Consider the following 27229-nt stretch of genomic DNA (forward strand, 5'->3'; position numbering starts at 1 on the left):
GTGCCTCTCTTCATGTGATCAGTGAAATATTACTCCTGCTACAATGTACCACGGCTCTGTAACACACGCTGTATGGAGCAGATGCTTCGGAGCAGCGTAGACCATGCACTCGCACAAATGCGACCACGTCAAATTTTAACTCACACATTCTAAAACAAATTACCATTTTGGTCGCAGAGCCCTGACTGTTCCTCAGCGGAGGAATGATCTTCCCAAGCCTCCAAAACATCTCACATCTGAGGAGCGTTTATTTCTTCATCTCTCAATCATCATTGGATTGCATTGCATTATATGTTTGGATCATTTAAATATCTTACTAAGACATTTTATTGGAGATACAGAGTGACCACTGATATTTATATCATTTTATGTAAGTATCCGCTATACCGTTATAAAGGTCTCATTGATTTGCATTACAAGCATCAGAATTTCATCACTTTTATAAATGTCCATATAAATATCAGCATCTGCACCAAATTGCACACAGTATTTTTGCAAAACCTTTGAAAATTGAGTTTTTTCTTCCTTCATATTCTCACTATATCATATCATATGAGCCATAAAAGCCTGATGCATTAATTATGATACTCAACAAAAAAAACTAAGGTTAAATAAACTTCCATTTTCAAACAGATTTTTTCAAACTATTATTTCATTTCAGGCTTTACAGGGTTAATTCTACCCAATGCTTGCCAAGAGGCCTACATGCATTCAGTCAAAAAATTAGAAGTGAAAGACTAGAAAGACAAACATTTTTAGACCATGAACATATAATTATTTGGTCCATTTTGCTTTTATTTAATGTGTTGTGGCTTTACCTTAGTGAACTCTGAGTGTTGGAGGTCGGCCTCAGGACACCAGCGCCCCCCTAGAGCTGTCAACATGGCACAGTCCGCTTCCTCTTTAGTGAACGGCAGGACATCTGAACCCGATCCAGGGATGGAGGGAAGATCCTCTGTTTCTGAGATGCTGGAGGTGCGCTGATCGAGGCCTTTCAGGAGGAGATGACAAGCCTCCAAATCAGCCTCCCAAATGTGTTCCAGCACTGGACTTCCACAGCTACAGAGAGAAATACAATTAATAACACTTGCTTTGATGATTCGCAATTACATGCAATGACATCCAGACACTTTTAAATCTTAAGTGCACTAATACTTTTTGGGACGAGTTTATGGACAAATCTCTAGTATAGTGGAACTGATACCTTGAGTGATCTGAACTACTGTCAAACCTGATATATCACACTAATGGAGTCTTTCCATTAGTTCGTGCATTTTATGAAAAAATTAGATTGAACTTGCATCAATGAAAAGGACATATATTCATGAAATTAGACATTTCTACTTTGCCTGAGTCTTTGCAGATCCTTTCATCTGCATTAAAATTATATCCAAAAAGAGCATGAAAGTACATTTTAACAACCATAACGTTAGTTTCTTTAATTTTAGATATAAATTATTGTTCAAAAGTAAAAAAAAAAAAAAAAAACTTAACTAAATTAAATGATACTTGTATTCAGCAAGGATGCAATACTCAAGTGACAGTAATGAAGTTTATGTTATACAAAAATTATATTTCAAATAAATGCTCTTCTTTTGAATATTCATGGTTTCTACAAAAACATGAAGCAGCACAACTGTTTTTAACATTGATAATCAGAAATGTTTCTTGAGCAGCATATTAGAATGATTTCTGAAGGATCATGTGACACTGAAGACTGGAGTAATGATGCTGATAAATTAAGATTTCACATAAATAAATTACATTTTAACATATATTAACATAGAAAACTGTTATTTTAAATTGTAATAATATTTTACAATATTTACTGCATTTTTGATCAAATAAATGCAGCCTTGGTGAGCAGAAGAAACTTCTTTCAAAAACATTTAAAAAAATCTTACAGACCTCAGATGTCTAAACAGTAGATTAGAAAATCTACGAATAGAATTTCATGAGCTACTATTCAATCACAGCACAAAACATAGGTGTAAACCATTGCGTTGTTTCAGCTTTTTCAGTGCTAGAAGGTATCCAATTTAATGCCATGTGGTGTTCGCTTCGCTACAGTCCGATTAACCTGGCAGACTAAATAAAATCTCATAGACCCACAACAGACTGGGTTGGACTCTTTTGGCTTCAACTTCATATATGTTACTATATAGAGACACTAAAGCTCCCTGTTGTTTCCTACAGTCCATGAAACTGTGAGAGTGCACAGAGAGGATGATAATTACGATCTTCACACCTGTGTCTCTAGAGACAGACAGCTTCCTAAAGCGATAACGGACAATGCTGTACCCTCCCCAGAAACCCCGCTTTGCTCCTCCTGGCGGCTTGATTCAGCTGCCTCACAAACCCACAGAGATTCATTTACATGTTTGTGTTTGGTTTAATGCATCATGAAGAGCTGAGATGGCAAAATAAAGGTACATTAAGGATCTCTGCATAACTCATAATGGATTCCAATAGAAATTGGCGTGTTAGAATGTTGCTAAAATGTAGGATTCCAATAGAATCTGACATGTTATATTTTTGCTAAAATGCTGGATTTCAATAGAATTAGAAATGTTAGAACAGTGCTAAAATGTTGGATTCCATTCAGAATGTTAGAATGTTGCTCAGATGTTGGATTTCAATAGAATTCAACATGTTAGAATGTTGCTAAAATGCTGGATTCGAATACAATTTTTACATGTTAGAATGTTGTTAAAATGTTGGATTCCAATAGAATTCAATGTTTGAGAATGTTGCTAAAATGTTGGATTCCAATAGAATTCGACATGTTACAATGTTGCTAAAACACTGGATTTCAATTCAATTTGACATGTTAGAACAGTGCTGAAATGTCGGATTCCAATAAAATTTGACATTATAGAATGTTGCTAAAACGCTAGATTTCAATAGATTTAGACATGTTGGAACAGTCAAAAATGTTGGATTCCATTTAGAATGTCAGAATGTTGCTCAGATGTTGGATTTCAATAGAGTTCAACATGTTAGAATGTTGCTAAAATGCTGGATTCCAATATAATTCAACATGTTAGAATATTGCTAAAACACTGGATTTCAATAGAATTTGGCATTTTATAATGTTGCTAAAATGTTAGATTTCAGTAGAATTTAACGTGTTAGAATGTTGCTTAAATTAACAGCACACATCACTGCAAGGTATAATAGTGAATATAGTAATAACAGTAAGCTATTTTTAGTGTTATTTTGTCAAATGCTCAGTATAGCTAGTCCTTGGTGATTATCACCAGATGACTTTTGGCTATAATTGATGTTTTAAAGAAATGAAAATGATTGATGGCAGCACAAAAAAAAAAGACCAACAATCATCTCTCTGCGTTTTCTGATATCAAACAGATGCAGTAATCTGATTGACAGGTTCCTCCCGCAGGAAAAAGGGCTAGTGGTGCTTTGAATTTGCAACCCACATGTTGGGAAAACCAGTCAATTAGCTCAACGTCTTCGTGTACATAAACAAAGGAATCCCCTGATGGAGGGGGTGACAGGGACAGTCAGTGCTAAAATGAGACCTAATTTTACCCCCTCAAATCCCACAGCTGTTGCTTTTTAATGGCCATGAGTGTGAGATACGCGTGTGACTGTGGTGCTGGCGTTCAAAACAGCATTTATTTGATCAAAAACACAGAAAACAAAAATTAATACTGTGAAATATTATTTAAATTGAAAATAACGGTTCTCTACTTTATTGTGAAATGTAATTTATTGCTGTGATCAAAGCTGAATTTTCAGCATCATTTCTCCAGTCTTTCAGAAATCATTCTAATATGCTGATTTGCTGCTCAAGAAACATTCCTAATTATTATCAGTGTTGAAAACAGTTACTACTGAATATTTTTGTGGAAACTGAGATACATTTTGCTTTTCAGGATCTTTTGTTAAATAGAAAGTAAAAAAAAAAAACAGCATTTATTTGAAACAGAATTTTTTGTAACATTATAAATGTCTTTACGGAATGATTTCTGAAGGATCATGTGACACTGATGACTGGAGTAATGATGCAGAAAATTTAACTTTGATTGCAGGAATAAATTACATTTTACAAAATATTAAAATAGAAAACTGTTATTCTAAATGGCAATAATGTTTCCAAATATTACTGTATTTTGACCAAATAAATTCAGCCTTGCTGAGTATAAAAACATAAAAAATATATATTTATTCCAAAATTTTAGCTCATATATTCTGCCTAATTTTTTTATATTAATAATAAGAATTAACATTTTTAATAAAAAACATACTTTTTGACAACAAAAATCAATTTAGAAGAATGTTCACATTACTTTTTTTCATGCATATAGTGACAAGACGCTACAAAATGACAAAAAAGGTACTTCCTCATTTGCTCTCGCTGTATGAAAACAAGCAGTCTGGACATTTCTGAGTAAGTCATGAGAGTGAGCGAACGGTATATTTTCATTTTTGGCCGAACTATTCCTTTAATTTTCCCATTTGCAGAAAAATAAAAAAGGGAGAGTCCATTCATTTGAGCGCAGCTAACAAAAGAACCCATGGCGGGGTTGAGTGCGACCGCCGGCTAATGTCTGCCTGCTTTCAGAGTCATCGCAGGCAGGTTTCCATGGTGAGTAACAAGGAGAACAATCACTCCGGCTAAAATAAAATTGAAGGAAAGTGAGAAGCGAGGGTTTCCGGAGAGAGTCCCGCACCGCGGCTCCTCCTCTGCAACCCGTACAGTAATCACCTTGGCAACAGACAGCGCTTCTGGCATCCGAGCATGTGCTTTTGCAAAGGAGCAAACGGTAAACCATATGCCACGCTTCCCTCCAGATGGCTGCCCATAGTGTTTTATTGAAATGTAATGAATGCTACATTTCTACGGTTGAGTACGGCAACTAATAACTCATTCAATTATACCAATTTGTGTCGTATTTATGTCGAAAGAGACGCTAAATAAAACAGCAGCACTCGTGGAGATTTGCAGCTGGATTTCGCGGCGAAGGAAAGTCTGGCACTTGTTTAACCTTTCGTCTCCATTACTATGCATGAAATTTACAGCTTCTGGTCCTCCCATCATGTGGACTCAATATCACAAGGTCAAAAATAACAGGGCGGGATTGTGTTCCCATTTTCACATTAATTAAACCAGTGCTTCTCAAACGGTTTTGCTTCAGGACCCAGATTTTACACTGGACATCAAATGACGACCCATAATTGTTTCTCGAACAAAATTAAAAGATAACGTACTTAAATTATTTATAATGAATTAAAACTTATGCAAAATTATGTTATATAATAATATATTAAAGCATTTAGCATTATTTTTTATATATTTTTGCATTATATCCAGGTTTATAAAAGATAAATATAAAAAAAAATAGTAATTATAATAATAATATAATAATAATAATCATTGTTATATTGTTATTATTATTATTATTATTATTCAAAATAATAATAATAATTCTGATAGCTAGTTGCAGTTGTTATTTGCATTTAGTATTATTTTTATATATTTATATAATTTCGCTTTATTCAAGCATATTCAAGTTTATCTAGACTTATCTAGACAGTTTTTATTAATATTTTGAATTCATTTTTATTTTTATATTTTAAATTAAAAATTTTAGTAATTTTGTTGTGTTTTCATTATTTTTAGTAGTTTTATAAACCCTGTGACCCTGGACCACAAGTCGCTGGGGTATATTTGTAGCAATAGCCAACAACACAAAACAAAAATCCATTTTTTAGCTGCTGAAAATACTAGTGTTCTAATAATTTTGGCCACCACTGTATATATAATTAATTAAAATGATTGGTCACTCACTTCACATCGCAATTTCTGTCTTAGTGGTTGATTTTTGTCTAGAATAAGCTGCAAGTGGCTCTAAAAATCATTAAACACAGCAGAAATGAGCCAAGAGTGCTCAAAACAAATATGCTTTTCTAGTGAGACAATTTATTAAAGTGGCAGTCCACATCTCCATTTATTCATCTCATTTGGTTCATTTTGAGATGTCAGTTTGGACAGATGAAGACGAGCTCAAGAGACTGATGAAAGGGACTGATGCAGTCAGCGCAGACCTGAATGATTTAATACGCTGAAACATCCAGAGAGACAGAATCGAAACAAGGCCAGACAGTGTGAACTGCTTAAATAATAAGGAAAAATAACCCAAGGGACGAGACGAGGGGCTGTTTGTGTGAAAGAGAGATGAGAAATATCCATTACCTGTGAAGTCTGTCCTCCAGAAGCTCAATATACTTCAGAGTGTTTTCCTTTAAACTGCACTCTGTTGAGGAGAAAAACATGATGTACATCAGAGAGAGATGCTGGCATATCATACATATTCATGTCCAGGCAAGACTGTCATTCTACCCTGGATGAAACTCATGAAAACATGTCCAGATCAAGTTTCAAGGACAATTAAATCTTTAAATATTAAAATATTGTGTGGACACATATTTTATTGCCTTTGAAAAACAGTATTCTTAATGATTATCACTATTGCAACATTTAATTTAAATAAAAAGCAAGACACACATACACATATTATATATATATATATATATATATATATATATATATATATATATATATATATATATATATATATATATATATATTATATATATATATATATATATATATATATATATATATATATATATATATATATATATATATATATATATATATATATATATATATATATATATATATATATATATATATATATATATATATATATATATATATATATTATTATTATTACTACCATTTAATTATTTAACTGTATTATACATTTTTGAAAGGATTTGTTTGTGTGTGTGTGTGTGTGTGTGTGTGTGTGTGTGTGTGTGTGTGTGCGTGCGTGCGTGCGTGCGTGTGTGTGTGATTATTATTACTACCATACTTATTTAATTTTATTATTAAATGCTTTTTATTTGTATTTTTTTGGGGGATGGATTTGGATCACCTGGACAAGTTCCTTACATGTAACAGTCACTCTTATATACAATCATCAATAATCACTGTTACAATTATAAATCTGCAAGTTAAATGTCAGACATTCAGTCAGTCACTATTATGCACGTTTGTGTCCTGATCTACCAGCGTTGAGCACAATCTCACTGCTCGCGTGTGCACACTCAGCCTGACAGTGTCACTCTCAAACTGTGATCTCTTCCTAATCCAATGCCATCTCCAACACCTCACACAGAGACCTAAAAACCCACACAGAGAGAAAACCTGCGCATTTCAGCCCTGATTCAGTCTGAACCTGATCTCATGACAGACATGAACTCAGATTCAATCACTGAAATGTGTTGTAACGCGGCCCACTGGTCCGTAAGCTTCACCCAGCAAACCACAGACGAGCGAGTCAACGTCTTTATGGTGTGAGATCCCGTTCACAACATACTGCAGAGATGAAAGTCTCTTCAGCAGCAGATGGTGATAGTGGCACATAGTGAAGAAGTGCTGCATGCTTTGGGTTTTTTTGGACAGTAGATCATGCAGCAATCTGTTAACCATCAGAGTGTGGAAAATAGTGTAAGAACGCAAATACAACGCTGTTGGAGTCGCACCCTAGCAGTCTGTCCACATGCACCAGACGTGGTGCTCATATGGGAGCTGCAAGTTCAAATCCAGCTGGTAATCCAATGTTAAGTGAAAAACAAAAGCAAAACATGTTAAAAACAAAGACCTGCGAAGTTTATTATTATTTTTTTAATGCTAATATAATTTTATTTTAAATAAAACAAAAAATAAAATAAAAATGACATAAATAAAACATAACAAATAAAAAACATAATAATAATAATTATTTATTTATTTATTTATTTATTTATTTATTTATATTTATTTATATTTATATTTTTTGCCATTTTTTTTGTTGCAATTTGTGTGTTTTATATTTATTTTCAATAACTTTTTTTAACATGAAGTACTAAAATAACTAATATATTAGTTTATTATATATATATATATATATATATATATATATATATATTAGTTTATTATATATATATATATATATATATATATATATATATATATATATATGTATTGCTAATATGACAATAAAGTATTTAAAGTAAGGCAATAAAAGGATTGTGCCTATACTAGTGAAGTACTATACTATTATGTATATTAATAAAATCAAGATGTGCTACACTGAAAGTGTTAAATAATAACAATATGTTAATATGTCAAACAATATGTTAAATAATATGTTTTTATTAGCTACTTCTTGTAACAGATTAATTAAATGCTGGATACAGTTTATTGTATTACCACAATACCATTAATATCCAGAAGAAAAAAGAAAAGAAAAGATTTTTAATTATAAACAAGCCTGGAATACTTTAGGACTCTTATTTTGAAATGCTTATGCTTTTAAATGCCAGCTGCTCATTTAAAAAGATGAGGGGAAAATACACACTCTTTCAACCATCTATAACATATTACAATATAACCATCAATAAACACTGCCATAATTCATCAAAAGTAAACCATATGCAAGAATCGCTCATATTTTGTAGTTTAATAACATTGAAGTTTAATAATCAAATCAGGCCGTCTTTATGACTTTTGTAAAACCATTTAAGATATTTAAGACCTTTTATGACTTTAAATTTGAGTAAAATAAGTAAAATGTTACATATATACTAATTTAAACCTAAAATTTAATGTCTAATTGAACCCATTGCATCATGAAATACAACATACCGTGTTAAAGTGTTCTTTGTTATTGTATATTGCACATTTTTGCAAACAATATCCCTTGCAAACCACATTTACGTACTGTATACAGTATGCATACTGCAGAAATAGTATGAGCAGTATGGTAGTATGCTATTCTGATCATTACAATTGTCAATAAAAAGTGACAAAAGCATGCATAACATCACCCCGAGGTATTAAAACAACAGAAAGCTTGTCAAAAGCATGTCTTTTTCTTGTTTTCAGGAGATGATCGTCTTGCCTTATTAATAAGGTAAGCTCAGATGTGACAAAATGTGAAATGACTACATTAATTAGCACTTTTCTGACTACTTGAGAATCAACTATCATGAGGTATGGTGTGAACACAAACAGAAACATCTTGCTAATGCATCTGAAGGACGCTCATGAGCTAATGATGGCAAAAAGCGCATGCATTTATTCAGAGAAAGCTGGTAATTATTTGTAGTGCGTAAACGAACACAAAGCCTCTTTTACAGCATTAACAGGCCTCAAAAGCAGACGCTACACCTGCAGCCGTGTTTTCGGAGCAGATGTAGATGTGTGGGCATGAAATGCTGGTGCAATAAGAGGAATAGCCTGTCGTTTTAATTGAGTCAGAAGAGACGGCTGTGATTAATGGGCCTCTGTCGGAGTTTCTGAGTTTCAGCACAACAGCACGGAGAGAGACGCACAAAAGCATCTTAGTCAGCACATATAGACGCACAGACTGTTGCCGTGGTTACAAGGAGCATCCAAACTTGACCTCCTGAGCACGGACCGTGAGCATAAACAGGTGTGCTGTTTGACAAAAATGAACTTTGATTTCGAAGCAATATGCTAAGCTAGTGGCAAAAAGGTCATTGCGTGACCTTTTGAGGGATTTTCAAGGACAATATAATACTAGTGACGCTTTGCATCAGGGTTATTATCATTAACTAAAGCTAAAACCTTAAAAAAATTACTGGAAATAAAACAAATGTTAACTGAAATAAAATGTATTAAAAAAAAACTGCAACTTGGCCAGTAGCTGAAATATTATTTTATTTTTTATTTTTTATTTATAATTTTTTTAAAGCTTAATTGTAACTGTATTTAATTCAATTTTCATTTTAACTTCAACTACACAAATTACTAAAACTGAAATAAAATTATTTAACAAAAAAAAAAAAGTATGTTTAAAAACTACATATATCTTAAAAAAATAATAGAAATGGGGAAAACACAAAACAAATTAAATACTAATTCAAAATATTAATACAAACTATACAATTTAAAAAACAAAAATTTAAACATAAATAAAAAATGTAATGACAAAAACAAATAAATTTACCAAAACCTTTACATTAAAATGAAGATGCAAAAACAAAAACTGATATTATACATGATTATATAATCAATATATTAATAAAAACTATAATATTATATCAATGATACTAAAATAACACTGCTTTGCATCCCAAACTAAAGGAGGGCAGCAGCACACAGCAATGCGCAAATGGTCATCCAACACAATCTGAGTCTCGTCGAAATGAAATGAAAGGTGTGTCTCTTCAGAATCAGCAAACAAAAAAAAAAAAGAGATGTATTAAAGTTTATTTTGTTAAGTGAATCTTTGCAGAAACCCAGAGATAAAGCACAGCAAACACACACAAAAAGCCTCATTTCTGAAAGCCTCCGTCACCTGCTCACAATCTACGCTCCATTTACTGCTCCTCTAATTATATCTCCTCCTATGGACAAAACACTTCACACCAACAATGAGGCACCTTCATTTGTTCCCTGGGATAGAGGTATCGGAGTAAAGCAAGAGCTCTACAGCATTAATGGATGTAAACACCATCACAGGAGTCTCGTCTGAAACAGCAAGTCCTGTCAACTCAAACCTTCAGCGGTCTTTACAGATGGTACTATGCTACTGTACCATGGTAATCACTGACAAGGTACATAATACAGCTTTCCCTCTTTTTAAATAGCTTGTAAAAGCACCGTGTGCATTTTACTTTCATTTTTTTTTTAAATCAGCTGCAATTCGGCATCAATTGCTTGAATTCAATTCAAGCAACAACAAAATACAACGTAGAACATAGAACTTTTATTAACAAAACGAATAAAAATACACCATGCTATATGCCTAATGTAAAATAACAAATAACTTACACAAAGTTTAAATAGGTAGCCCATACTGAAAATCAGTAAACACTGTGGAACCAAATAAATAAGAAAAGAATGTTTTTAAAAAAATAAACTCCAATATCACCTTAGATAAATGGAAGAAGTCAAAAGGCTTTTCAAAATCCAAAATATTTTTAAAACAGGCATTTTTGCATTTCGTTTTGAAACTCTTCCGCCATGCATGGTCTTGTCCGTCTCACCTCTCTCTTCTTGTCAGTCAGCTCGACTCTTGTGATGAATGTAATCTGATCTGTGATGCGACTGTCGTTCGTCACGCTGCACTGAGCAGCCGCGTTCAGTTTTAATTGTAGTGTCTGTTCTCTAACTGACCGTCAACACCGACTATCGCAGCAAGCCTATATCAGTCTCAATTTTCGGATTCAAATTAGATCAATCTATGATGTTTTCATGTACCTGACTTAAAAATAAATAGAAAAAAAATGTAGATAACTAACTTGTAATACTAGTCTAAGGAGTTAATGCAACCAGCCACTGGTGCAAACTACTTAACTAGTCAAGCTTGTGTTAGTATGTAAGCTTTTTTCCACCGCAAAAAATTCAGAAGGTAATTCCGACTTTTTATCTCGCAATTCTGATATTTCTGTCTATGAATTTTGAGTTCGCATCTTGCAATTCTGACTTTTTTCTCAGAAATGCTATTTTATGTCTTTTATATTCAATAATATGAATTATTATTATTTTTAACATTAATGATAATCATCTTAAACCATCCTATACAGACACAGCATTTTTTATTTAAAATAAGCATAATTTAAATTAATTGTAAAAAATACTGTCATAATGTAAACTTCAGAATCCATTTATTTATTTAATTATTTTTATATTCAGTTGCTTCACATTCTTCATGCAAAATATAAATTCTTTTTTTTTTTTTTTTTTGCGCATGAATGAAAACCAATCTATGCAGACATACCTTTTTTTTATTTAAAATAAGCATGAATTAAATTAATTGTACAAATATTGCCATAATGTATATTTTAGAATCAATTAATTTATTTTATTTTCTATTCACTAATGTCAATTATCATACAATAGGCTTCATTTTCTTCATGCAAATTGTAATTTCTTCTTTTTTTCCCCTTTTGTCTCTGAGGTGCAATATGACCTAGACATGCTTTTGACATGTTTTGTGAAATTCATCCGGTATTTAATGCTTACAAACTAAAAGGATGTCAAAATGTCTGGCTCACGTCACCGGTGTAAATTCAATGGTCTGGTATCATCTGACTGGTTGGCGATAATAACTACATGCACATTAAGATGAACTCACTAGATGAATTCACTGGTCTGGTATCATATGACTAGTTGGCGATAATAACCAGATGCACATTAAATTCTTCTCGACTTGGCTCTGGCGTCCCGTGAGGATACGCAGGATGGAGATTGCGGGAGGTGGCCTGTCATTTATTCGGTTCCTACACGTCCAACAACAGGAGGAGACGGCGGCTGACAGCCAACGGGAATCCGGCCAGCCGTTAGAGGGATTACACTCGTCTGCTTAATTTGACACACACACACACACACACACACACACATTTTGCTCAACAAAGAGCTTGGCTGGTCCGCGTCTTTGTGCCGGGATGAGAGAGATTGTGAGCTAATGATAGCCTGAGCATTGATGCTAAATATGCAAAGCGGGCGAATATGATACAGAACACAAAAGATCTTTGACATAAACGGGCTGCTCCTGCAAGGCTCTTATTAGCCTGTCTTCCCACTCGCGTAATAACACGCTGACACACGTATTTGTCACATAACTGCCATCAAATCACTGTTTTGGGCATAAGGAAAAGGGTTTGCGTGCGTCACTTGTCACGCTGGGGTTACAGTTTGCTGTTGGGTTGGCACTTGCGTAATTAGGAAGATATTTGCGCATATTAAATGGTATTTTTAGACATGAGTCTTTGCCCCGGCTTGTGCAGAAACAAAGAGCTGTTGTCATGATCTCACCCTCAAAAAACAATTACTAAATGGAGCAGAAAAAGCTCAAACTTCTGGGACCAAAACATGATTCCTAAGAAATGCTAACTTGCAGTGAAGATTTGTTTTTGTCTTTGTACCATTGTTTATTGGAGATTGATGATGATTTGAACATTTGCACACATTTTTTCAACTTGCTATGGCGGTACCATGTTATTTTTTGACAATATCATGGTATCCTTTGAACAACCATGGTTTTACCATCACTGTACCACGTCCAGAGATGATCAGTGTGTTAATCAATGTTTTTAACAGATGGAAACTTATTTCTGCCACTGAATAAAAATATAAATATTCACTTTTTATAAAAATCTACACATTTTTATTTAAAAGTATATAAAATATACTTTTTTTCTCTCACAATTCTGACCTTTTTTTTCCTCAGAATTTTGTGCATGCAGTCAATTATATGTAAACTCACATTTCTGAGAAAAAAAAAGTCAGAATTGCGAGATATAAACTCAGAATTCCCAGAGAGAGAATTTTTTTAAATAAATCAATTCTGCAATATTCAGATATTATGGCAGTATTTTTACACTGAATTTAATTTGCTGATTTAAAAATAAATAAATATACAAACCAACAAAACAATCATGTATCTGGATAAGATGATTTTCGTTAATGCTAAAAACTACTAAAAAATAAAATAAATAAATAAAATAAAAATGAAGCCTCCTGCAGGATAACTGACATTATTGAATAAAAAAATGAATAAATAAATTCTGAAGTACTCATACATTATAATAATATTTGTACACTGAATTTAATTCATGCTGATTTTAAATAAAGTGTGTGTCTGGATAGGAGGTTTTAATTAATGTATTACAGTAATAAGATGTTGTAAAAAAATTTAATTGTCATGAAAATGAAAAAAAAAAAAAAAAAACGCAAATTGCTCTGAAAAACTGGTTCTTATTATATTATAGCAAATATTAAAATATTATGCATATATTACAAATATATTTTTTTCCTTTTAATGTTGCAGTGAAACATGACAATTCCTTTGTGAGATTCAACCAGCTGTGTTTAATTCAACATAATCAATAATAATAGAGCTGTTGTCATATTATACAATAAGGATTCACTGTCAAGGGACAATTTATACTGTAATTTGACTGAAAACACACAATTCAGAGAGACACTGAAAGCAAATGTGAGGAATAGAAATATCCTGTCTATATAAATCAATACTGAACCCTAGAAAACTAGAGAAAGCATCTACATTGTATCTGGATCTCCATGAAGAAATGGCTCCCCCCTGTGTCAGCAGAAATCAACTGGTCTCGAGTCTTTATTAAGGTTGTGTTACTCACCGTACTGGGCTTCTCTCTCCTGCAGCTCCAGTTTGATCTGGTTGTGTTGCTCCTTCATGTGGCTCAGATCCCGTCCACTTCCTGCGCTCAGAGTCTTCAGCTTCCTCTCCAGCCCCTCCAGACGATCTCTCTCGCCATACGCGCTCCTGATATCTGCCTTTAGTTCCTTCGCGCTGCTGAAGTCATTTCCTGCCGCGAGAAACAAAAAGAAGCAGAATATTAGATGAAAAACATAAAAACTGTTAGTCGAAACACCAAAACCTCAAAAAGCCACCAGAAATAAGAATACTATCAGCATACTATGATTTGCGACACACTAATTCCAATTTTGCATACTACAGATAGCATGCAAATAGGGATGCTGTCAGAGATTTAAAATAAACACTGTAAATGTTTTTTTGTTTTGTTTTTTCCCAAGAAAATGCCACAATGTTAGGTAGTTGCCAGGGTGTTACTATGCAGTCACTAAGTTGTAGCTAGGGTGTTTCTAAGTGTGGTTTGGAGTTGTATGCATAAGTTTAATACTTAGTGTTTGGGGACTGTTCGAGTATATGTAACAGTGATAGCGATGCATGACTTAGTAGACATGACTAGTTAAAATTAACTAGATAAGAAACTTTGGGGTGAGTAGGATTTTTTTTGTGGGGGGTTATATTTTCATTCAGCAAGGATGCATTAAATTGATCATTGAAATTTTTCCCCCTCACAGTTCTAACTTTTTGTCTAAGAATTGTGACACATAAACTGTAACACATAAACTCGCCACAGAATAAAATAAAACCGATAACTACAACTTTTTAAGAGAACTTTAAATGAAATAATAACATAAAACTCTTAATTTTTTTTTTTCATTTGTGTCACAAACTAAGAGAACCTTAAAATTGAATTAAATTAAATTCAGAGTTTATATATCAAATGTCTAAATAGTGAGATAAAAACTTAATTTTATTTATTTTTTTGGCAGAAATAAGCTTCCATAGTTTTCAACATTGATAATAATCAGAAATGTTTCTTGAGCAGCAAATCGGCATATTTTAATGATTTCTGAAGATCATGTGACACTGGAGTAATGATGCTGAAAATTCAGCTTTGATCGCAGGAATCAATTACATTTTAACATATATCCACATAGAAAACACTTATTTTGAGTTGTAGTATAATTTCACAATTTTACTGTATTTTTGCTCAATTAAATGCAGCCTTAGTGAGCAAAATAGACTTCAAAATCATTAAGAAACCTTACTGCCCCCAAACTTTTGAACAGTAGTGTTTGTAAGGAGTAATACAGTATCCCAGTGGAGGACGGGCTGTACTTTGAGCCTGTCATTCTGTATCGTATAGTGCTGTCGAGCACAAAGTGACAGTGACAGTGACATTTGAAATAGCCGCAGGAGGCGACGGGTTCAGATGAGCACAGAAAGAGCGCAGAGGTGCAGCGGTACCTGAGATGGCCGTGAGCTTCGCCTCATGAAGGGCCAGCAGCTGCGTTTCACTCTCGCTGACCTTCCGTCGCAGACTAGAGCCCAGCCTCTGACTCATCACCACCTGAACCACGAGAAACAGAGATTAGAAACCTGAGGAAAAGAGCAGCCACTCAACTTACTGAGGTTAATGTTAAAACTAACAATAAATTAAATGCGAAGCATTTTTCATTTCCTCCATCATTAGGTCCTCACATTTCTCTCATCTTCAAATTGAGCCATAAATGATAAATGCTAATGCACAACAGCTGTTAATATTCACATAAGTAGAAAAATGTAGAAAACTCAAAAAAAAAAAACATTCTGCTAAGATGTTAAAAGGATGAAGGGCATGTAGAGGTTATGTAGAAGTTTTAAGCTCTAAAATAACATGAAAATAAAATATATATTTATAATAACTAAAAAAACTAATTGTAAAACAACATTTACAAACTGCCATACAAACTTTTTGTTAAGAGAACCTTTAAAATAAAAAAAACTATTCCTAAATACAATATACATTTGTGCCACATAAGATAATATCTTGCATAAAATAATATTTTTTAAATACAACATACATTTGTGCCACACAGACTTTTTTTAAGAGAATCTTAAAGATAAAATAAAATAAAAATCTTAAATATGACAAACATTTGTGTCAAGAAAAAAAAAAAATCTTAAAAATAAAATAAAATACATTTGTGGCACTGAACATTCTGGAAGCCATTAGTGGTGGACCAGATGCCACAGTAGAAGACACACTGGTCCTCCCGATGTGAAGGCGGTTGTGGGCTGCAGCCAGACGCTCCGTGGCTCTGCCGTCAGATAACGGAGAACCAGAGGGCAAAGTCACACTGTGCCATTTTTCAGGCAGCTCATCTCCTCTCAGCTCCACCCACAGGGAAAACACACACAGATCCCCGACACCAGCTCACACACACACACAGATAAATGACTATTTCCCATGCTGCTCACTGGAGGAAAGCAGCTCATTGTGACACACTCACACACATCACAATTCACTGATACTGGAAGTGCATGGAGACGTCCTGACAGTACTGGATCTCACAGATTAGAACTCTTTTTATCATCTAATTTTATCATCTGAAATGTGCTGGTACTTGTATTCACTCTACTTATATAATGCAATATTATATTAATATAAACATATTATATGTGACCCTGGACCACAAAACCAGTCTTAATTTTTCGAAATTGAGATTTATACATAATCTGAAAGCTGAATAAATAAACTTTCCATTGATTATTTTGTATTGATTATCATTTGTTATAATAGGACAATATTTGGCTGAGATACAACTATTTGAAAATCTGGAATCTGAGGGTGCAAAAAAATCTAAATATTGAGAAAATCACCTTTAAAGTTGTCCAAATGAAGTTCTTAGCAATGCATATTACTAATCAAAAATTAAGTTTTAATATATTTACAGTAGGAAATTTACAAAATTTCTTCATGGAACATGATCTTTACTTAATATCCTAATGATTTTTGCCATAAAAGAAAAATCAATAATTTTGACCCATACAATGTATTTTTGGCTATTGTTACAAATATACCCCAGCGACTGAAGACTGGTTTTGTGCTCCAGGGTCACATATTATATTAAATGTCAAGCACGCAAAACAAGGGCTAAATGCATACATTTAGATTGGTGTCGAAAGAGAGATGTATGTGACAATTTAGTAGTCGCTGGATATTGGTAGAGACATGTCATAGCGTCCCTACTAAATTCTACACCCTTGAAAATAATAATAAGCGATGTCTAACTTTTTTTTATAAAGTTCTCTCCTTAAATATGAAAGGGTCAAACAACATAATATAAGTCTGACATTGCAGTGATCTGCTGTTTTTGTCACTCTTCTGAGGACGATTCATTCACTTGTTTTGGTCAAATTTTTTTTTTTTTTAATGTTCATCCGAGTGACTTTTCTTTCTGTTTTAAAGATGTTTTCTTTGGACTGTTTGACTACTCGAAAAAGAAAATATAGACAAATATGACTTAATTCGTTTCCTGCTAGCTAAATTTCACATACATAAAGAAGAATCTGGCTCTAAACCTGTCTTTTCCTTATTAACTTTATTAACAACTTCTTTATTTTTAAGTTGATCTTGACAAGTACATGGAAACTATCTGAAGTTCTGTTAATCCTAAAGCAGTGAAAACTGCATCTATATATTCAAAGTGCAAAGAAAACAAAAATAACGACTTTATTCAACAATTCTACTCCTCCTCATCCTGTCTGCTGTGAGTGACGCGCCGCCATTGTGGAGAGAGTATCACGACGCATGCGCTTGCTTCCGCTTCATGAATATTGGTAAGGACATGTCCCAGTGCAACTTATTTTCCCGAAAATACAAGATGCTAAAAAAAAAAAAAAAAAGCATGCTACAATGTTGTCATATGACCTTATTATGTTGCATGTCCAGTTATCAGAATGGATATTTCAAATTTTTTTTAATTTGAATTTCATGAAATAAAACATGATTTTGGCCAGTATAAACAAATTAGTAGTTAAAAATAATGTCATTTAGTAAATAAGATCATTTACAGTCCATTCAACAAACTGGAAAGTTGAGTGCATTGCACTGTGGGATACAGAATCTTAAACAGTGTATAATAGTGTAAGCAGCATGATAGTATGTTATTCCATTGTACACTTCCAGATCAGCATCTTTTTTTCTAGTTTTACAGTAAAAAAACAAAACAAAAAAAACATCTAAACATCCTTCAAACAGCATAAATTTACCTGAGATTTTGAGATCTCAGAGAATTGTTCTCTTGTATCTTATATTAAAATAAAATAATAAATAACATACATTTGTGCCACAAACATTTTGTTAATAAAGTAAAGTAAAGTAAAATAAAATGCCTAGGGCAAAAACAGATGATTAATATGTGATTAAAATGTGGATTACTTTAGCCGTTGCCTCTTTGATGGATAATCTCAGTGCTCGCTCTTGCTCTTGAAGTCTGGAAATAAAAGGAAATTATAAATATCAGTGATGCTGAAAATGAGATTTGAACAGTGAAGTCATAAATTTAACACTTAAAAATGATGGCAAATACAAGGAATAGTAATAACGATGCTTGACTTAGCAAACAACACTAATAAATACAGGTAAGCAAACAATATCGAAGCATAATATACTATGATTCAGGGTTATTATCATTAACTGCAACTAAAACAATAAAAACATTTTCAATATCTGAAATAAAATAATTTTCATGACTTGAAATAAAACGTTAATTAAAATAAAATATTAAACAATTTAAACTTTTACTATTTTATAATAATAGGTCAAGTTGAAGTGCTAAAACTAATTAATAAATAAATTATATGTCGTAGACTTTTTTTTTAAATTACAAAAGCATACAACAAAATTAATAAAACTTAAAAATTTAAGTGAAAACAGAAAATATAAAAATAAAATCTAATTCAAAATTTTAACAGAAACTGTAACGGTATACCAATTATTTAAAAATAAGTGGATAAAGAGTCTCCTGCTGGTAATATACAGGTTTAATAAGTGGATTAGTTGTCAGTAACACAACTCTAAAATATCAGCTATTCCTCATCAACAGCCTTGAGCGATTCTTCTTAAGCATTACGCACAGTTTTTGGACAGAAAAACAATATTCATCCGCACCAGCATCTGAAAGCATTAACTCTGTGGAGCCTGAAAGCAATAAAAATTCATAACCGTGCTGAAAAGTGTGTCTCATTTCCAGAAAGGCCGGGTAAAAATACAATAAAAGAGAGAGGATTGCATGGAGAATCCATGTGGACTCAGCTGCCTCTCCTCAAAACTCGCTTTAAACCGGCCCTCAGTGCAGAAGAAAATAAATCAATACCTCAGCGGGGTTTGTTTAGCTCGGCTCAATGTTATGACCTCAATCTGCACCATACCTCCAATAAATCTACATATGCATCAAAATCAATCTGTGAGAGACCAAACAGAGTCATGCAATCTAGAGTTCAATATTTCTCTGCTCAGAGACAGACGTTTCATCGCCGCTAGAGATGACCTTTGTTTTTCACCAGAGCGTCTCCCTGAAACTCCTCCATCCACCGAAGAGAAGATTTAACTGAGCCACGTCAGTCTCAAATGTCAACGCTAACGAATGCTGATTGACGCATGTAACATCTTTAAACGATCACCTGTCGGTTTCTATTCAACATTACAGCAAAGAGTTCAAAAACAAGAGAGATTTTAATATTACCGGCTCTTACTGATGCTATCACAATCAGATAATACACTCAAACTTCCACTTATAATTCATTATTAAAGGCACAATATGTAAGAATATAAAAACTAATATCCGCACTATCCTCAGTTTCCACTTGTAGAAACTATGGCAACACGGACACAAATGCTGCTGTACAGTTAAACTAAATACATTACGGCTGTCGCGGATAAATTGAAAGTGAAATGAAAAATGTTCTTTGCTTGCATTCTGTGTATAATTTATTCGCTGTTTGAATAACTGTGGAAGGTACAGGTAATAAAAAAAATGAATTAATTACCTCATCAAGCTTCACCTTTGTTATTGTTTTGAAAATGCGACCTTTAGTGGCCAAAACTTGCATATTGTGCCTTTATCCCTGATGGCATAATGCATCTTATTCATAAGATCTCTTTGAATCTTAAATCTGGCTGAATAAGCCACGTCATAAGTCAATTCAAAATATCTGATATTCGGATACCTATAAATGTACATTAATAATAATAATAATAAATATTATATGTAATTTATATATATATATACACACATTTAAATAAATAACATGAAATACATAGATTTATTATTGTAAATAGAATATAAAAATATAAATATTATAATCAATAATAATAACAATTATTATTATTGGTGGTGTTGTTTTATCAATATATATATACACACACACACACACACACACATATACATATATATATATATATGATCAAAAACTATTATAAATAATAATAATAATAATAAATATTATTATTATTATTATTATCAATAATAATGTACTGTATAATTAAAACAATAATAAAAATAAATAATTTTTAATATTGTTAATATATCAGTCATCATCATCAATAATAAAAAGAATTATTCAATTGTAAACCCTTATAATGATAAATCATTATTATTATTGCTGTAGTTGTTTTCATCAATAATATACATTAACAATAAAATAACATTATCAATAAAAATAATAACAACAATAATAAAAATAACTGATTATTATTATTAATTTATTGTTTACATTTTTTTACATAACGCTGTTACTGTTGTTTTACAGAATCAATAATCTGTGAGTTATAATGATTTACATTGACTTTTTCTAAACCTGTATGATTTTACTTCTCAAACCTTATTTACATTTGCGCTTTTTTCAAACACAGGCTAAAAATGCATCATACTTTTACATGTGCCTTGACCATTATTGACGTGCAGGTTTGAATGTGTGTAAATGAGATATGAGCATATTTTGCTGCTCTGTTTGCACTCACCTGACGATCTCTGCGGATGGAGACACGCTGATCTGAGCCCGGTGTTCAGAGCTGATCATGTCCTCCAGCGCTCGACCCATCAGCCGCAGCTGAGCCGGATCACAGGCTCTCAGGACGGGCTCCTCCAGCTCCAGCTGCTCCTCCACAGATCTGCTCCGCTCCTGCAGCTCCTGCAGCCTCCGCTGAAGATCACACATCTCCTTCTGAGGAAGCACAACACGTACTTAACCTCTTAACGTATTACTGAGCTAAGATCAACTTCAGATTTGACAACAGATCAGTCAGATCTGTTACAAGTTAAAAAGGAATTAGATTTCATGCTGACAGTCAGTCATTAACATGCATATATTATGCACTCATTAGTCATATATCAGTGATGATCATATATTTCTGTTCACCTGAATCCTCTGTTTTTCCTCTAACAGTTTCTCTCGTGTTCGAAACCGGCTCCGAGAGCTGCCTGATCCCTGATCGTCACTGGAGTCACCATTTTGCCTGTTTGAAAAAAATACAAATATATTTATAATCAGCCACTGCAAACCATGACTAGAAAAGTGTGATTTTTGAAAACCAGGGTTATTATATAATTACAATTACTAGAAATAAAATAGATGTTAACTATAAAAAAATAATAATAAAATAAAACATAAAAACTTTTTAAATAAAATATTTCAGCAAGTTTCTAAGGTAACATTTCTCATTTTCATTAAATTTAACTAGATTAATTAAAACTAAACCTGAAAAAAAACTATACATTTAAAAACAACAAAAACTAAAATACAAATTTCAGAAACACATTGCAAAATTACTAAAACTTTAATTAAAATTAACATGAAAGCAAATTTTTACTAAATTTGAAAAAATATGATTGTAATAATAATAATAATAATAATAAGCTTGAAGTACTAAAATTACTGAAGCTAAAACTGAAATAAAGGCACAAATTTTATTTTCATTTAGTTTAACTTGAAGCAATAAAATCCACTAAAAACATAAACCTAATTTAAAACCTCTTAACTGTCACCGTCCCCTCTGTGGGACACCTACGTTTACTTCACTATTTTACAATTAAATCCTAATCTAATCATGACAAACTATATATCGTTGGAAAGGTCTAAGACTCCTAAATAAATATTATACAGGAAAAGTAATAGATTAATTTATGACAAGGGTGGACCTGAAAAATCTACATCATAACAGGAGTTCTGACCTTTGTCATAGAAAGTCTTCTTAGTTGCCTTTTTCTCTATTACGTATTAGAAATCATAAGAAATTATATATCAGTTGAAAACTTAAAATCTCAAAATTCATCCTTTGAAACCCATTTTAAAATCAGACATTGCATTACCATGGAAATGGTACATCAAAATCATGTTACAAAATATTTTCATTCACGAATTATAAAAATTTAAGTTTTGATAGTTCACTATAATGTCTATGTTCAAAACTGTGAGTGACAGTTAAGGGGTTAAAAAAAAAGATAGACATTTAAAGAAAAAACATAAAAATGACAAAAAAAAATTACTAAAACTTTAAAATAAAAATAAAAGCATGATATAAAAATAAATCAAATATTAACAAAAAAAAAATGATGTGGACATCTTCAACTTTTTTATTATGATCATTAATATTCTAGTGTCTTTCCTATGATGAGTGTCTCTGAGCTCAGTTACAGACTCCATACTGCACGATGATAAACATATGGAAACAATACGTAACAGGAAGTGCTGTTTAGACACATTCCAGCCCCACCTCTGTGCTTTCCTGTTTTAATGAGTTATTTCTGAAACCAATATCAACTAACCATCCCTCAAATACAATACAGTGACGTGTTCTGTAGTGTTGGAGGAAATCAAGTCAGATTTAGAAATAAGACATTTTCAGAATTCAGTTGTGAAGAATGGATTCAACTCATATAGGGATTATTTTGTTTAGATATGATAAAGATGTGCTAGCATCAAAAAATAATTATTTTTAAAAGGAAATTAATACTTTTATACAGCTAGGATGTATTAAATTAATCAAAAGTGACACTAAAGACATTTATAATGTGACAAAAGATTTCTATTTCAAATAAACGCTGTTCTTTTGAACTTCTATTCATCAAAGAATCCTGAAAAATAAAATGCATCACGGTTTGCAGCACAACTGTTTTCAACACTGATAATAATCAGAAATGTTTAAGCAGAAAATCAGTATATTAGAATGATTTCTGAAGGATCATGTGACAATATATTCACAATATTATATATATTTACAATATATTCACACAGAAAAGAGATATTTAAAATTGTAATTTGTAAAATAGATTTGACTGTATTTTTAAATCAAATAATGCAGCTTTGTTGAGTTGTTGAATGTTTCCAAACCTGCAGTCTGTGTCTGTCCTGTGGATGACGCTGTGAACGGCCGTTCTGAGACGCTCTAGAAATCCAGTGACCTCCGGATGTCTGGATGGTAAACCAGGCTTAAGCGTCGCTCGCTCTCTCCTCAGCTCCTCTAGTTTCTTACCAAAACGCTCGGCTAAACACACAAACACAATTCAACTTTCAACAGTCTTTCTTTGATGGGGTAAACCAAACAAAAATATACACCTGCTTATGTTCAATTTAGGTCAAAATCAATCCAAAAACATGACAAAAATACAAGAATTATTCATAAGGTACCCTGGTGTGACAACATGTTGAAAGTTCATGTTCTCTTCTTAATCTCAAAAACAACCAAATTTAAACCAGCCTATCCGATTATTGATCTGTTGTTGATTACAGCCCAAAATGAGCCCCTTTGTAGCATTTGTGCTCTAATCTGCAACTGAAACACCGCAGGAAATGTCTCTCTCTCTGTGTGTGTGTGTGTGTGTGTGTGTGTGTGTGTACCTACTTAACCATATTTTGGGGACAAATTTGTACCCAACAGTCAGGTAAACCTGACAAAATCCCCAAAAACCTCTCTTTGGGGACGTCCTCATTTGTAAAATGGGTTTAAAAATAAACTAAATTTTTTTTTGAAATTGTAAAAATGCAGAAAGTTTCCTGTAAGGGGTAGGTTTAGGTGTAGGGCAATAGAAAATATGGTGTGTACAGTAAAAAAAACCATTACGCCTATGGAATGTACCCATTTAGATAGCTAAGTAAACGTGTGTGTGTGTGTGTGTGTGTGTGTGTGTGTGTGTCTGCTCAGAGACAGTACAAAACAAACACAACTGACCCACTTTACACACACACACACACACACACACACACACACACACAAATCTGGTTCTGGGAAAAGACTAGTTATGCAAGTCACAAGGTTCATCGTGCTCAAAAGGGGCCAAAAGAAGACTTCCAGCTGACAAATGTAGGTCAATCATCTGATCTGATAAAGAAGAAGTTTAAGAAGATTCTCCAGTCACACACTGAAGATACAGAGGGTACTTTTGAGTACAGCAACTCAGTGCGAGTAATGAAGCGAAGGATGAAGGAATTACACAGTAAAATATATCCATGTCACACTGCTGCTTCACTCCATGAACAGCGCGCTGTGTGAGATAACTGTGTCCAAGACCAGCAGATGGCGCTGTTCAACACTGAATCACAGATCCATCTCCAAGTTATACTAATACTGTTTGAAAACAGCATACTACAAAAGTTTGCTAATATTTTGCTATTTTCTGTTATATGTATCAATAAAATAATATTTGTTAATATTTTGATATTTTCTGTCAGTTTTCACTTTCAAGTTTTTAGTTTAGTAATTTTGTTGTGTTTTTTGTCATTTGTATTCTTTTTTGTTTTAAAATAATATAAATAGTGCTTATTAATTTTTAACTTTTGTAATTTTATTTATTTATTTATTTTTCCTTTTATTTATTTTTAATATTTTCTATTTTATTTATTAAGTTATTTTAGTATTTTGAGAAATGTTGCCTTAGAAACTGAAATAAAATCTGGAAAAATAATAATAACAATAATAAATTTCATTTTTTAAATATATTATATTATATTCAGCTAATGTTTATTTTATTTCAAGGAATTTTTTGTTTTCATGGTTTTAGTTTTAGTTAACACAAAAAATAATCCTGATGCAAAGATACACATTTGAAATGGGATCTTACTCTGAATAAATTCAGTGTACAGTGTGCATACTATAAACCACTGAAATAAAATAAGTAGAATGGTAATGCACATTTCTGTTGAAAATATGCAGGAACTGTATGAACAGAATTGTTCAACATCACTGAGTCAGACGAGGTGGATTTGTGTGTCACTGCTAATCAAACAAACAAGTGGGATGTAAAAAGGGAATATTTTTGCTATGAAGTCAGCAATCACAAGCTAATGTTTTTTGGTTTGGTTTAAGGTCACTATCGCTGAGTACAGACTATCAGCTGGGAGTGTTTGGGTGTGTTTGAACCACATGAATGTCTTTGTGTTCTGTCATCAGCTGTGGACTTATATGGACATAAAACTGTGCTGATATTTACAGATACAGATATATAATGTGATCATACTTTTAGATTAAATGTGAAGCAATGGCTACATAATTTTTTCAGTTTTTAGTGTGTTAATTATATTTTGGAATATGAAATCCAAACATATTTACACCTAATATATACAAACTATTAGCTAGAGAAACCATTATGCTTCATCAAATAAATGATCAAACCAACACCGAGCATGTAAATGTCTGACCTGTGTCATAATCATCATCCAGAACTGCTTTGTGCTGTAGTCTCTGAAGCTTCATCATTATGGACTCGATCTATAGAAGGTAAAAGATTGTCAAACATTAAAAAAAAAAAAGTGTTAAAGATTGTGAGTAGTGCTATCAAATGATTAATCGCATCCAAAATAAAGTTTTTGTTTACATAATATAGGAGTGTACTGTGTATATTTATTATGTATATATAAATACAAACACATGCATGTATATATTTAAGAAAAATGTTGTTTATATATTAAATATATTTATATATATTATGCAATATAATAATATAAATATATAAATGCATATACATATAAATATTTTCAAAATATATATTGTATGTGTGAGTATTTATATATACATAATAAATATACACAGTACACACACATATATTATGTAAACAAAAACTTTTATTTTGGATGCGATTAATCATTTGACAGCACTAATTGTGAGTAAAATAAATCAGCAGCTGCAACAAATTTCATATTTTTGCTCAGTTTGGGCCTTAGAATAAAAAATAGTTTTTCTTCCCTTATTCTCACTAAATCAGAAAATATGAGCCATAAAAGCCTGATGTAAAAAAAAGATGTAAGATACAAAACATCAAATGTTTAATATGTCTAAATGTTTGATAAAACGATTCCATTTAAATAGTCAAATTTTTCTGACTATTACTTCATATGTTAGTTACTTAAACAGGGTTAAGTAAAAGCAGACCTTTAGGCATCATAAATTATATTGCTTTCCATTTGAATTAAGTTTATTTTTCTTTCCCCAGTGGCAGATATGTGTTCATGCTTTAAGCATAAAAACACTTAATTTTGAAAACATTTTCAGAATACAAGACTTAATATCTAAAGTCTTTTTGCTTCTCAAGTAAATTTATCTTTATATAAGAATGTTTAGATATTTGTACTGAAAAAAAAACAAAAAAAAAAACAAGTATAAAAAACATTTTTTTGCAGTCCTATGAGCAATAGTTCACTTAGCAAACACTATAAAACATCCTGTAAAATGTATTTCCTAGTAGGGATGCACAATATTGGATTTTTGCCGATATGCCGATATTTTTCAACTAATTTTGGCCGATACCGATATATTTCCTTTTGTTTGGAAACAACACCAAGTCTTAATAAATAGACTTGAAATAATAAGCAAAATAATAAGCAAAATAATAAGCAAATAATAAGCAAAATATTTTTAATTTTGGTTAGTTTTGAACAAGAACTTATTTGTTAGAATTAAATAAAAAATAATGAAGGTTTTTTGACAGTACATTGAAGCTTTGAAAATAACTATAAATAAACTATATATCAATCTCTGCATTTTTCCCCCTGAAAGATGCAGTGTTAACCCT

The 27229-nt window shown here is 32.3% G+C and overlaps 1 protein-coding gene across 2 annotated transcripts in view; it reads right to left on the reverse strand.

Annotated features, from left to right (window-relative positions):
- Nucleotides 1-27229, reverse strand: part of disc1 (DISC1 scaffold protein) — a 56089-nt gene that overhangs the window by 20062 nt on the left and 8798 nt on the right. For both annotated transcript variants that reach the window (XM_058796049.1, XM_058796048.1), the window contains exons 3-11: nucleotides 25860-25929; nucleotides 23556-23709; nucleotides 21585-21681; nucleotides 21187-21389; nucleotides 18604-18658; nucleotides 15648-15750; nucleotides 14206-14394; nucleotides 6221-6281; nucleotides 819-1059 (exon numbers count right to left, since the gene is read on the reverse strand). In XM_058796049.1, coding sequence (XP_058652032.1) covers nucleotides 819-1059; nucleotides 6221-6281; nucleotides 14206-14394; nucleotides 15648-15750; nucleotides 18604-18658; nucleotides 21187-21389; nucleotides 21585-21681; nucleotides 23556-23709; nucleotides 25860-25929 — 1173 coding nt within the window. The remainder of the gene's footprint in view (nucleotides 1-818; nucleotides 1060-6220; nucleotides 6282-14205; nucleotides 14395-15647; nucleotides 15751-18603; nucleotides 18659-21186; nucleotides 21390-21584; nucleotides 21682-23555; nucleotides 23710-25859; nucleotides 25930-27229) is intronic.

The sequence above is a fragment of the Onychostoma macrolepis genome, chromosome 13, assembly GCF_012432095.1.
Source record: "Onychostoma macrolepis isolate SWU-2019 chromosome 13, ASM1243209v1, whole genome shotgun sequence".
Classification (NCBI taxonomy): Eukaryota; Metazoa; Chordata; class Actinopteri; order Cypriniformes; family Cyprinidae; genus Onychostoma; species Onychostoma macrolepis.